Source organism: Mycteria americana, chromosome 14, assembly GCF_035582795.1.
Source record: "Mycteria americana isolate JAX WOST 10 ecotype Jacksonville Zoo and Gardens chromosome 14, USCA_MyAme_1.0, whole genome shotgun sequence".
NCBI classification, from domain to species: Eukaryota; Metazoa; Chordata; class Aves; order Ciconiiformes; family Ciconiidae; genus Mycteria; species Mycteria americana.
The window spans coordinates 15,141,472-15,155,959 of record NC_134378.1 but is presented as its reverse complement, the minus strand read 5'-3'; the positions used below and the strand labels follow the sequence as shown (position 1 = coordinate 15,155,959).

General features: G+C 47.4%; 1 protein-coding gene across 1 annotated transcript in view; it reads right to left on the bottom strand.

Moving 5' to 3' along the window:
* Positions 1-3,564: 3,564 nt before the first annotated feature.
* SLCO4A1 (solute carrier organic anion transporter family member 4A1) overlaps positions 3,565-14,488 on the bottom strand; it is a 28,431-nt gene continuing 17,507 nt past the window's right edge. Inside the window, exons 6-12 of the mRNA XM_075517315.1 lie at positions 10,299-10,453; positions 9,419-9,614; positions 8,656-8,821; positions 7,863-8,035; positions 7,419-7,483; positions 6,750-6,898; positions 3,565-5,935 (exon numbers count right to left, since the gene is read on the bottom strand). Of these exons, the coding sequence (XP_075373430.1) occupies positions 5,786-5,935; positions 6,750-6,898; positions 7,419-7,483; positions 7,863-8,035; positions 8,656-8,821; positions 9,419-9,614; positions 10,299-10,453 (1,054 nt within the window). The 3' untranslated portion in view covers positions 3,565-5,785. The remainder of the gene's footprint in view (positions 5,936-6,749; positions 6,899-7,418; positions 7,484-7,862; positions 8,036-8,655; positions 8,822-9,418; positions 9,615-10,298; positions 10,454-14,488) is intronic.

Below are 14,488 nucleotides of genomic sequence, written 5' to 3'. Positions count from 1 at the left end.
CTGCATCTCCCATGGCAAATCCACCACCAATCCATCCTTAGGAATGACGGCATACAAAGATGACAGCTAGGTTACTTTTCCTATTAAAAACGTTTTCCATAGATACTGCTTCGGTGAAAACTACTGGGCAGATTTTATCTGTAATGCCGTAAAGGCTCAGATACCTCATGATTTTTAATTCTTACCTCTGCTGAGGTGGAAGGCTTTATCTGTGATTTCATCGACTTTCAAAGCGTTGCTCCACTTGGAAGAGATTTTGTATTTTTAAACCAGATTGCTAGAATAGTAAGAGATCACATTTTTCATATTCGTTTGAACGAGGGCACATTAGTATATCAGACATTCATGTCTAGAGCTACAGTTTCTATAGCTACTAGTGCATTAGTGTTTCACTGAACTACTGCAATATTAATTTTATAGTAGCTCTGCTTCCCCCTTACTAGACAGGCAGGTCTGTAATGAGAGGTTTTGGTGGGCTCATCCCATCGTATATACTTTTAGGCAGTTTCTCAGGACCCTGTATTAACTGACAGGGTGTTACTTGGTAATGAAGCAGGTAGAGATGTAACACAACTGAAATTCTTAATTTAACATGAGATTTAGTCTTCTATGTGTCTCCAGGAAATTGGACGGAGGGTCCATGGCTGGAGAAGAAATGCAGTGCCTCATTTGAAGGAGCGGAATGGTCTCATTTTCATCTTCTAAAATTGCTTTGTGCAGGTCAGTATGAAAAATTGAGGGAAGACAAGAAAACTTTGGCATTTATTCTGTTCCGGAGGAAATTATTTTGGCCACAGAAAATGCCAGCACATTCTGCTCCCTTGAATCCCCTTGAATCGTTCGATAGAAATCCAGTGCCATTCCTGCAGCAGAGCCACAGCCACCCCACATACCTCCTGGCCACCACCACGTTTGCTGGGTTGAGTCTGCCCAGGCTGGTAAAACACACACGTTGCCTTTAATCTGCCACTCTTCTTCATTGCTATTCGGTTTTAGAGCAAGCCAGAGAAGTTATTAATTATGAGTCTGATCCAGAGCCCACTGGGCTCAATAAAAGGTTTTCTACTGAGTTCAGCCGGACCAGAGCAGCCTGGGGTTATTGCTGTGCTCTAAAACAAGCGTCCTTTGTAGCCGCAGGAAAACGCAGGTAGGCTTTTCTGCACAACAAAACCAAACAAGGATCTCCTGTGGGGATGCAAAGATTTCGTCCTCCTGTAGTTTAATTATTTTTTCACTTCTGTTCCTCACTCTGTGTTGCTTAGCTGACTTCAGTCAATTCAATTTCTGTCCTAAGCAAGAGGAGAGTCAGCCCTGAGAAGTCTAATACTGCAGAGGCAGAATAACACCGCTTGGTCTTGGCTAGCCAAGGAACAATTTTGCTACGGGGAGAAGCAGCTAGGAAATCACCCGTGAATCCTGCTTTGCAGCGCCCGGATTGCTCTGGTGCTGCCACGTGCCCCTCTGCCGGCTCGTGGCAAGGCAGAGATGTCTTCGCTGCTCCCCTATCACAGCCTTTACTCCCCTTCGTGGTCAGTTATTAGCTCTTTGCAAGTCATGTTTTCCAAAAAGCCCAGCAGCTCCCCTGCCCAAAGCTTTACCAGTGAAGGGGAAGGAGCTGCAGAGCACCAGCCTCCGACCCAGGGCACGCCCCAGGGCTGGGGGGGCTGGCACCCCCTGAGCTAGCCCTTCACCCCCAAACCCTCCTCGCTTTTGACTTCCAGCTTAGCGACAACTCAGCAACTGCGCGTGAAGGTAAAGGGGGATCGGCGCAGGTTACCCTCCAAACAGAGGCAGATAATCTTTTAGGCTTATATGCAAAGGTGGGTCTGGGTGGCTGAGCCACGCACCGCGGAGAAGGGACGGTGCTGTTTCGGGAAGCGGCGCTGGAGGATTTATCTTCGCCTCACTCAGAGCCAGGTGAAAGGCTCAGGCTGACAGCGATCGCAACGAGCCCATTTGGGGGAAGAAGGAAATCAAGAAGGGAAAATATAAAGAGAGAAACTGCCTTTTGATTGACAGCTCAGAGCTCTCCATCCCTGCTTGGGAAGGGAAGGCTTCAAATAAGAATTTATCAACTTTTGTAAAAATAATACAGCCATTCTGTTTGGATCCTCACCTGCTGCATCACTTTCTGATTACAAATTATACCTGTTTTCCCTGGAAAGATCTGTTTCTACATGCCAGAAGTCTACCTTGGACCTTATTTGGATCTTATAAAATATATTTGCGGTTTTGCTGGTGCAAATCAGGAATCCAGTGCACCGGTCTGCCTTCCTCCTTTCTGTAAAGCAACAAGAACTCGCTCTCCAGCAGTGCACAGAGGTGCTGGGACAAGCCACCGTGCTGCCGTCTCCATTGCCATCTAGTGGCACCGGGACCACGGTCCCCACCCACCCGTACCCCACGCAAAACCCCGACCCACAGCCACGGGCTGCGGTCAGGACAAGGGTCTGGGCCCCCTTGAAAAAAAGGGGTGGTGGTGGGGGGGGTCTTTCTTTTGATGCAATCAAAACACACCAATCAGTTGGGGTTTGGTTTTTTTTTTTTTTGCCTTCCTGAATTATATTAATCTAAGTCTAAAAAATGAATTCTCAGCATTTGCTCCTGTTCCCGGCTATGGCAAGAACGAAGGCTGGGGTGCAGCTGCCGGGACGGGGAGGCACGGAGGCTCTTCTGCACAGCCGGGCGTCGAAGAGAGGCCACAGCAGCAGGAAAGGGGGAGGAAGCTCTGCAAAACCATCTGGGTATCACATTCAAAGCTTTTATTTGCTGTCATTTTAAAATCTCCAGGAAGCTTCCAAACAAACTCTTCACTAGAGGAAAAACGGCTCATTGACTGCCTGGGGTTTTGTCTACAAGAAATAACGTTCCGTTCTTCCTGCTTGGACTCCCTTCGGGGTGCTCATTTGTTTTACTTCCCTGTGGCTTTTCCTCAATACCAACCACTGTTTGTTTGTATTCTTTCACAGCATGAATCATTCCTTAAGCAAACTATAGGTGACACAGGACTTCGACCTCGTTTGCGTAGTTTAGGTCTGGGAGAAACTCCACGGCTTTAACAGGGCTGGTCTGTGGATGAAGGAGGGCAGCGAAGGTATTACCTTGCCCTCTTCGTTCTTCTTCCCCAGCAACCAAAAACCTCATTTTGCTTTCAAAAGCAAATATCCTCTGACATAGGAGGAGAGGGTAAGTCAGGAGGAGACACCAGCCCCCAGGCTCTCAATGTCACCTGCTGTCCCACCAGTCAGACGATGCTGCCTGCAGCTCCTGCATCCACGAGGGGCTTTATTAACACTATGATTTAAGCACAAACCTAAATCCAAACTCTCCTCCTTGGAGACACCACGATGACCTACAGTGAAGCCTGGACCCCCATAGGGTGGCCCTGGCCCCGTTAGCAGGAGGCTCTGGGGTAAGGGCTTCCCCGGCAGCATGGATCCAGCCCACCCCTGCCAAGAACAGCAGCTGGGAACGGGTGATAACTGATGAAAAACACGCACACAAGTATCTGTGAAATACTAGTTATATTTCTATGGTTTTATAGCAATATAGTACTTCATATGAGACTGGAAAACATACTTTCAAATATTTTAAGTTACCTGTACGCCTACATAACCTGTTTATGGAACAGGAACACCTTGTTGCTGCTTACCGAAATCCATGACTTACCAGTCCCACAGCAACGTAATAAATGCCCAGAATCCCACGAGCTTTTCTTTTGCTCTGGAAACAACACACTCGGATAAAGCTCATTGTATAAACACCAGAATTGCATTGCAATATCCATATATATATATATATATTAAGAAAAACTTCTACCTTTCATAAATACATCATACATAAAATATGTTCCCAAAATACATTCATGCATTTTCCCCATCTAAGATCCCCGCTTGTACCCAAAGCGTCTGTAAGCTGGGAAGGGCAATCGCTGGGCAAGGCCTGCAGACAGGCTCGTGTTTGCAGGTGGCTCCAAACCCAGGTGGAGGTTGTGAAAAAGCCTTTGGTGTTTGGGTGGTGTTGGGGTCAACTCCTGCATCAGTGGGTCTAATCCTGCCTCCCTGAAAAAACAGGGCTCTCCTGCACGCTGTGCCTCATCAAAGCTGCACCAGCTGCCCATGTTCAAGCAGCCAAAAGCCACCCTCCATCTCACCCTTAGCACTTCTAGTTGTTCCAGCAGTTACTGGAGATGCTCAAGTCTCTCCCAGTGCTTGACAGAGGCTGGGAAACAAGGGCTTTGGAAGCAGGAAAGTCACTACCCGGCTTTGGTGGAAGGGGATCTGTGGATGGAAAAAGCTGCTTTCTTGACCACCATTGACCTGAAGATGGACCATGCTCCCAGCGCCGCCACCCCTGTCTGCAACGGGAACGGCTTCGCCTCTGCTCCGAGAGTTGGTCCGTTGCTAACGAAGGAAACAAATGCCCATCCCGTGTCCGTTTATGAAAGCATAAATACACAAAATATACAAAAACATCTACAAAGTACTTCTAAGTAGCAGCTGGCACAAAAGAAGCACCAGTTTTGCAGCTCAGTAATGTAGGTCCCGTCCCCGTGAACACGGTTTATACAGTGTAGGACTCCAGGGGCCGGCCACAGCCCTTCCCCGGAGCTGTACCTGGATCGTGTGGCTGTGCAAATACAGGCAGACTAAGCACTAACCTCACGTGATCTGGGCCGAGAGGGAAGCCAGACATACCCCCGCCCAAATTCCACTTTTCTCCCCTTCAGAAAGGTCCTGGTCAATATTGCAAGTGCACATTCAAAGGTCATTGTGGGAACGCTGCCCTCTCTACTTGCAAGCAGAGCAGTTCCAAGTCAGCATCCCCTTTCCACAAGGCAGTCTGCCGTCAGGGCAAGCTATCCCTTAAGCTAGCGGTCTAAAACCAAAATTAAATTGATTCTGACTTTTCTCATCTACCCAAACTCAGTGTCTTTACAGAGCAACCAAAGAGAAGCATTGCATAGATCTGTACCTCAGGTCTTCCCGCACCCAACAAAGAGCAAGAAGTAAGTTCAAGTTTTGCACAGTATATTACAAAAGGCATCACCTTTAAACAATGCAAGAAAAAATAATGAAGTGTCACCACGGTGTAAACCCTGCAATGAAATGAGGCAGTGAACGTACAGTGCTCGGCAGCTCTCAGGGATGGCTGCCTGTAGTGTACTGATGAATTTGCTAGACAAATCTCCTCTCAAACCTATCTCCCATTGCACAGTAATATGAATTTGCATAATTAAGATAACCTGCTCCTGAACAAAAGGAGCGATGCGGTGTGTCACAGGAAGGAGGAGGACACCGTCAGGACTGCCTGCTTTGCTTACAGTAGTTTAAGGGCCGGTCATCCTCTTTGCAATGCAGACTGCAAGACAGCAGGGCTCTTTTTAGGCTTGGGAAGTCTCAACAGAAGTTTTGCTACAGTCGGCTTTACTATTGAGATATTAGGGACCAGATCTCTGGTGGTTTAAACCCACATGCTCCATTGGAGTTACCGGTGCTTATTTCCACGAGTGGAGAATGCGGTCCTTGCTTGTCACAGACATAGAATAAAGCTACGGTAGCCCTTTCTTTAAATAAAATTAAATAACTGCATATGGCATCAGCGCACAATTTTAAATGTGCTTCTGCTGTTAAGAAAATCGCAAGCGCACCAGTAGTTAATTAAATTATTTCTCTTGAACTAAAAAAGTGATAATATTAATAGTAATTTAAAAACCCTTAGGGACTGCATAACATCTTCTCATCGTATTTTTGAGACTGAGAAAGTCAATTCCACGCGTGCAGCACTATATATCCTCTTCAGCCGGCAGCGAAGGTTTGTGTTCCTGGAGGTCACAGTTGCCATTTTCAGATGCATCCGAGCTGCCCGGAGCCGACTCTGCTGGCGGGGGTTTGTAGAGTAAACAGGCGACTATAAAGAAGGTTGTCCCAAGCACCTGCAGCCATGAAGACATCCCGTTACTCTCTCCTCCCCCCAAAACCAGGCGCCTAGCCCTCATTTGGGATGAGATTTGCTGACCAAGCTTTGGGGAGGACACGATGCTGAAGGCCAGCCGGGGCAGCAGACCAGCGCGCAGAGCCGGAGGGGGTAAAACTCTGAATTTAGCCAGCCCCACGGCAATGGGACAGTGAGCATTTGGAAAGCTGTTCAGCCCCACAAGGACACCTGGAGCACAGTGCTGTGTGGACCAACACCGCCTGAGCCATTTGCTGGAAGGCTTTTGAAAGTCTTTATCACAGCAACTGCTAAACACCGCTGTCTAGGGCAAGTGCTTGTTGGGGAGCAGTTAAAATGATGGTTTTCAGCTAATAAAGAAGAAACGCACAGCTAAGCTCTCTTATTTTCTAGCAGTGATCAGGGAATGGTTATTTACAGCCTGCCCACAATGCCATCCCTCACTTTCACTAACACACTGCAGTTACATATTTTACTCCATTTCTAGCAAAAAATCACTTTGGTAACTGTTGGGAGAGGAGAAGATATTTCATATGGTGCAACAAAAACTCTAAGCCTAGAAAGTAATGGGAATTTAAGAGAATGATGGTGCCTGGAGCTTCAGGCACCATTACCTGGCAAGAAGCAAATGGAGCTTCTGCCTTCCCCGAGAACGTTTCTTGTGTGAAAGTCTAATTTGGGTTGTGGGGGCAGATCAGGACAACGCAATTTTGTAAAATTCTCTCCCAGAGCAAAACGCTGTCTCCTAAGACCTGCTCGCTTTATCAGAGAGTGAAGTTAGCAGGCAGCATCACCTTGTAGACCAGTCCAGCGATGAGGGTGTATCGGCTCATGGCCGAGTTCTGGTAAACGTAGCAAGAACCTTGCTCGCCGCACTGGTCCTGCCAGAGCAGGCAGGATTTATCAATCATGGACCCAAAGGCGATGGGGCCAGGGATGCCTCCTGCGGGAAGAGAGCGCAGACCTTCAGTTTGGGCAGCACCTATGCACCAGCCTTGCAAGGTGCTTGCAGAAAAGCATCTGCTACCATGATTAAGCAAACTCATCCTGCAACGTCTGGAGCCATAAGGTATCCAAAATACGCTGAATTTCAAGACCTGAGAGTCCAGTGGGTCTTTTGACCATCCTGACCTACGTGTTGCACAAGAGCCAAAAGACATACACAGGAGCTTCAATGCCTCTGCTCCTTTTTTTTTTTAAATAAGGACACATTGCCAGGACATTGGTCCTCTACCCCACCTGAGACGTGTTACAGAACCCTTCATTCAGTTTGCAAATCATATGCAAAGGGAATTAGGTTTTTCTGAATGACAGCAAACAAGAGAAAGCATCCTCCTTTCAACAGCGCATGTCCTACCCCCTTCTCTTCCAACCCAACATGTTTTATTCTTAGGTAACAGCTCGGCAGATGCTCCACAAAGCCAACGGACCGTAGCGATGCACAGATTCGCTCTGTTCCATACCTAGTGTTCGTACTACAATCCACTGGATCCCGAGCGCGAACGACCTTTGCCTGTCAGAGACACACCTGGGGAACAAAAGGGGATTGTTTAAAAACGCTGCCAGGCTGCACGGCACCTCCCTGCCCCACAAGGCCACGCACTTGGGTCCAGCACGCTCGGGACCTCCATCCCCCCCGGAGATCGAGGTTCACCTCAGTGCAATGTCCCCCCACCACTGCTGCAAACTGGGACACGCACGTGGGTGCCCTATGTCAGAGGACAAAGCTGCCAATGCTAGAATTTGCTTTCCCAGCTAGACAGGGAAGGGAATTAGTCCTGATGTCTCCAGGCTGCCAGTAACAAGGTGGTTCCCATCACACCTTCCCCGTGGCTTGAGCCAGCAGGATAAAGCGGAGAAGTGGATTCTTGCGGTGCTGGCGGAGGACGAGGCGATGCCGTGCTTACCGCAGAGTGGCGGTCAGGGCAGGAATACTGCTCAGGAAGGTGAAGAGGATCACCACGAACATGAAGAACAAGAGCAGGGGCCTTTTTGCACAAGAGGAGGTGCATTTCCCTGCCTCTGCGTCGCCGGGGCCGGGCAGGAGGGTTTTCTCAATGCAGCTACACTCGTGATAAACCTGGGAAAGAAAGGCTGGTGGGCACTTTGCCAAGGAGAGCATGGTGATAGTCAAAGCTTTAAAAAGAAAGAAATTCAGGGAGGGCACAAACCAGCTGGTTTCACACCCAGAGTGGAGTGAAGCAGAAATCAAGCTGCATTCTTGACACACCTCTGTTTCAAAACAGGTTATTAAATAAGAGAAATTAACTTTGCCAGGCATGCCTTGAACGCTGAATGTCATTATTACCCTTCTTAAGCCTTTGCCTGTCTCTATGAGCAACACGCTGCAAGGATGAGGAGGTGTATCATGTTCATTGAAGACCCAAAATAAGCATTGGGACAGGATTTGGGTGCCTACCAAGCTCCCCGCCTGCCTGGGTGATTTACCACGGATTTCAGCACAGTTTGACCCGGAGTGAGGCAAAACCCGTTGGACGCATCGACAGAAGCAAAGCAGGGCAACCTCAGGGTACCTTCTGCCTTCATCCCAGGTGGTGCCTGAGAGCATCCATCCTGCACCGGGCTTTTACGCTGATTTGCAGCAAAGCTCAAACCTGTGGACACTTTTGCAGAGCCAACCAAATCACTTCAAAGAAGATGTGCCACCACCTTTTGAATACACTGTGCTTTCAGACATACCTTCTTGCCATTCCTCAGGCTTTCAGACACTTTTTTGCAGCCGGCGTGGCAGGGAGAGTAATACATGATGTCATCGCTCCCGCAGACAGGGCTGTAGGTCTCCCGTAGACAGCCACACTCGGCGTTGCAGGCTGCTGTCAGGTTTAGGCGGCCACCAGGCAAAGCACTAAGGGAAACACAGGAGCAGTCAGTGGGGAGACACTGAACAGCATTTTCCAGGAGGAAACGTGTAGAGCAAGGCAAGGAGAAGCGGGGACAGTAGGAGATGTGGTGGATCCCCAAGCAGCATAAAGCCAGGCTTGGGAAGGGTTTCATCTCACCCAATTTTAACCACGAACAGGAATCGTGCCCTGGAGCTGTCTCTTTCCCACAGCTACCGAGGGAGTTTAAGTGACCAGCTCACAGGGAGACACCTCCATCTGGAGAGGAGATTCCCACTTTTAGTCCAGTTTATCCCAATGGACAGAGATGGGGGACTCTGTGAAGGCAACTGAAGAGTGGAGTATCTCACACTCTGGTGCTGCTGGTCTCCCCTTCCTCACTAAAGAGGGAGCCTCTTCCATAAACTCCAACTAGATGCAAAAATTAGGACATCTATATTCTGGGTCTCACCCTTAGTCTGTCTGTAAGACTGACTGGACATCATCTTCCATCACCAACACATTCACGCATGACTACATACACCAGCACCGTGTATTTGGAGTTATCCTTCTACTCTGACCAGGGCCACGCAGCACAAGACAGATGGGATGATTGTTATTACCTTCCCTCGTACATCTGGGTTACTCCTGCCATGGGCATGTTAGGGCAGTGAATAAAAAAAATGAATATAGCCAGCAGACTCGACACTGTGCAAAGTAAACACAATTTGATGATTCCTGAACAGCGGAGTTTAAATTTATTCACAAGGAATCCTCCCAGGAATGTGCCTCCCCCTCCAGCTGGCACGACCAGATAACCTGAAAAAAAGGGAAAAAAACCCCCACAAGCAAGTTTAGAAATGTCAGCAAGGAGTTTTCATGTCTGAATACATTAACTGCAGCGTGTCTGCATGAGAATAACCCCTTGGTTGCTGTGTGGCTTCTTGGTGGGAGTTCAGTGGACTTTGCTACAGTAGGTGGTTCTCCGTAACAGCTCAGGTAACGTGGCATGAGCCCGGTAAGGCAGTTTTTCCTATCCAGAGATCTTAAAGCAGACTCTTTGAGGAGCACATCATGAGTATTGATGCTTGTTGGACACCACTTCCTCGGTCTACGATACAGCAGCTAAGTGAGGATCTTCCCAGTTTTGGGATGCTGACAAAATATGTCCCCCAGGTCAGACATCCCTTGTTAGAGGGAACATTTAGTTCACCTTTCCTGGTAATGCACTAGAAGGAACAGACTACAATTATTTTGCCTTCCTCTAGAGGGTAACAGATGGCTACAGAAGCGACACATTTCTTCCCGATGTCAGTAGATACAGCTCTGAAAATGCACTTGGTACAGATATGCTGACGGGAAACGATGCTACCTAATAGCTGAAGACGGTAACAGCTCTGTAAATGAACTGCAAAGTGTGCCTGTCTCCATTCTAAATGAGCTACAGTGCTCTTGTATTTGTAGGCAAAATGGGAAAACATTGCAAAAATCTGGTTTCCTTACCAAAAAAGGTAGCCGCTTCAGAGGCACTTAAACTAAACTGAGACTCCAGGAACTTGGGTCCAAACGTGGACATCCCAGCAATGAGGGTGGCTTCGGTCGCTCCCGCTAAGCAGAGGAAGATGAAGGTGGGGTTCTTCAGAAGCAGCAGTACTGATCTGGGAAGAACAAATATACGGGAATTGAATCACTGTGGCACATTTTGATTTCAGAACTGTCCCCTATCTTCAAGTCAGAAGGGCCACATATAAGACGAGGCAGCATCCCACCATGCTGCATCTCTTCAAAAGAAAAAAAACAAAAGGGAGCTCATTGGAGTTTGAAAGAGCAGTGAGCTTCTCCGCTTATGCTTATCGAGTCCTACCAGCCAAGGAAGGATGCTGAGGTTACCTTCACCTCTCCCTATGTACCTGCACAGGGAAGATGTCGGTGCTTTGTGGAGATAGTCTGCATTGCAGGTGGGGATCAACAAGTTTGCCCTCAAACTCTGCCTTTATATATAATGTCTCTCATGTACCAACCTGCTCTTGCTCTTGTTCCTACTGGGTGTTGTCCTGACTATCTTCAGGTGCCTAACAGACATGCTTACCCTGGCCATCTTTTATAGCCCCGTTGGCTACAGCCAATTGGCAAGGGAATCTGAGGAACGTCAACCAAACACCTAAAACAGGAGAGAATCATCTGGGGCTCTTCTCTGTGGATCTCCTGATGGAGTCTCTTTATCTCATGTGCATGTTCAAAGTGGGGATTGGATACCAGCAGTGTGTGTATGATATAATTCACACGCAGGGTGCCCACAACTTCTATAAGGATGATTTCGGCAGTAATTTTCCAACATTTAGGGTCAGGCTGAGTATTTTCCATTCCTAAATGGGGCAATACTGAAAGGACACTACTCCTCACCAAATCTCAATCATTTCAAGGTTTTATTAGTCCCTGATGGCAGTTATCTTGGGACTCCCGACTCAACCAAGAGCAGGCAACAAAGTGGTGTTACACCCTCACATACGCACATGCTACTCATGTGCACCCATGTCCTCATGAGAATAACAATCTCTGATAACCATGGATGTTTTGCAGCTCAGGGGAAATACCAAGCAAGCCTTTCTATATGGAGGAAACACCTCCAAGACACCTTATATCCCACTAGAAAACAGAAAGCAATCTTTCTCCCACAATCTAAGCACAGTTTTACTTTAAGCTTAATATATAACTTGAGCAAATACATTTTATTTTTGACCCACCGGGATTTAGCAGAGAGACATAGATATGCCTGAAAAATTGCCATGTGTCATTTATATGCGGAAAGATGATCCAGCAACGATTCCATCTCCGAGACACAGAAACACCCTCGGGCACACGGAATGGTCTCAATTATCTCTCCCTATCTCGGATATTGGACTAAGAGGGCTGACACTGCTTTGCAGGAGGCGTTTTGTAATGAGCTTGAAATTCTGCCACATGACTTTCCCCAAGCCTAGCCCAGACCAGTACCACAGATCATCCCCTTTCTGAGATAGGCACAAACCCGTCATCCCGTGGCGATGGCAGCGACAGGGACGCTGCGGGATGCTCGCTGAACCGAAAGGCACAGTCACTTACCACCTACTGCTTTGGAGGAAACGTGAAATCAGAGAAAACCTACTGTAGTACAAGCGAGTGAGAGACGTGCCGAGGCTCAGCATCAGATTTATGCAACGCTACCCACATAAAGTGGAGAATTTCATTATACCAAAAGAACAAAGAAGCTGAAAGACAGAAATACCACACATTCTTACACCTTGATTACAGGGGGCTTTATACTAACCATTGTCTAGCTGTTGGTATTAGTTTAATTTACTAAACTATTTTCCAGGAATGATCTTTTCGACTGCGCTTTATCTGGAAGCACAAAGCCTAATCTCTTAGTGAGAAAACACTTGTGGACCTTGTGGCTGATGTAGAAAATGTACAATGTCTTCACCTTTTTACTGTTCCAGAGAAAAGAGAGGAGTTGTCCCCTGGCACTAGCTTGACTTTGTGCCTGTTGGCCAAAGGTTACAGGGTGACTTGCAGGTAGGAAAATGCAGAAGAACTGGTTTCAGCACTAAGGATTTACTCACGTCATTTAATCTGTTTGTAGACAAAAGATGTAGTTTTGAGGAGCTACGGCACATAAAACCTTACCAACGTCAACACAGACATTTTCATTGCTATCAGTAGGACTTTAAACAGACCTAGAAACAACGTAACTCTTGAATAGTCTTGACTATCCTCAGTTCTTGCAGCCAAAGGGATTTCAGGAGGCTCAGCACTGCCAAGAGAAGAATCCCACCATCTATAAAAGCCTGATCCTGCAAGTCTTTACCGATATGGGCACATACAGGTACTCTTTCCTCATGTAATGGTCCTGCTGAGTAGGTTGGGACCACCTATACAATCAGAGCCTGCTCCTCTGAGAAACACTTGCGTGCCCAGGACACCCCAGACTGTAACAGAGTACGGCCACAAGCTAATGAGTCATTAACAATAGATGGATGTTTGTGCAAAATTAGAGCACGTGAATGGGGACTTTCCCGCATTCCCCCAAAATGATCCCTACTGCGACCACCACCAAGGGAAGGGAGGGCAGTACGTATGTCCTGCAGGAATGTAAACCAACCTCCCTCTACAACGCACGGAAGCTGTAGTAAAGCCATGAGACAAACCGAAGCCCCACCCTGCCACCTAATCCGAGAGGGATGAGTGAAATATTGACCGTAGCTTCTCGTGTTGAAGATCAGGGCCAGTGAGTGATCCTCACAAACTCCATCCCATAGCTCGCTAGGACAAAGCCTCCTCTCCTGGCACAGCTCTACGTGCCTTCTGTTTGAATCCCTCTGCGCTGACAGCAGGGGTTATTTCATGAGAGCAATCATATGGAACCAGAGAAAGGAAAATGCTATTTTATCAGGCCTTTTCAACCCAAGAATTAAGACAGAAGTCTCTTCAGGGCAGAGGATTAAGCTGTATGGGCTGCATTCCTGTGAGCTCCTGCTCTTAGACAGCATTGTGAATACAGCCATTCAGTAAGCTCGCTTAGAACGGACCTGACGGCATGGAATACTATTTTATTTCATCAGTATTTCTGCTTATCTTTGTTAGACTCTTACTGTCCATACTGTGAGAAAATGTGTAGCATCTGATCCCTTACGAAAACAAAAACAAGAGGGTCCTTTGGCCTCGCTCTCCAGCCTGGTCCACGCGTCCCCAAGAGCTGCACGCACAGATGTGATCTCCTCTTTAATGCAAGTTTCCAGAATAGCAACCCTTTAAGGCACTTCCCTTTTATTAATCAAAAGCAGGGAACACAAAAGTCTGTTGGGTTTTTGCTTTCAAATGAAAACCACACTAAGGTCTGGACTGATCCGAATTATTTGATACGAGTTGCCCACCTTCGGGTATTTGTTCTTCAGGAATGAGGGGTGAAAGAAGATGGACCTGGAGGAGGACTGCCTCCGTACCTGCTGTCAGACAGCCTTCACCGAGAAACAATGGGAGCTTCATTCCAGATAAGCAAGAAAAGCATCAACCACTGAATTTCATCCCTCTCCGCTACCCTGTTTGTGTTGGTTTTAGTCATAACCTTATCATTATTTAAATGCAGGTTTTGAATTTAATTTCCGTGCGGAGAATAAGCTGTGACCTCGGAAAATGGCACCCAGTCAAGAATGCCATTTAATAACAGTATTGAAATCTGTTCAATGTAATATTCTTCATAAAACTGCCTTAACCCCTGGTAAACTTCCTACGAAGTCTCCAAGAATTTCGGACCAACGCGAGTAGTTGCGCTGACACAACACAGAGCGACTGCTGCTGACAACTCCCGTGCCGAGCACCTGCTTCGATCCCCCTCTGCCAGCACAAAGACCACCACTAACGTTCAGAAGTAATTGCTGGCAGCGGCACGGGGTTTGGCAACATTGACTGTTTGCCTTTGCATCCACGTGTGATGGCTGCCCCATGCAAACTCCTCCCTAAGAACGGTCCTGGGAGAAATACAAAAAAGAAAAATCCCCTTATTGACTGCAAGCTCCGAAAGGAATTGATACCCAGATATCTCTGCAACATCCGGAGCTTGCACACCAGCTAAACCCAAGCTGTAAATAAAGCAGCACCTCTCCCCCTGCCCTCCATTTAAATACAACTCAACAAAAAAAAAAAAAAAAAAAAAA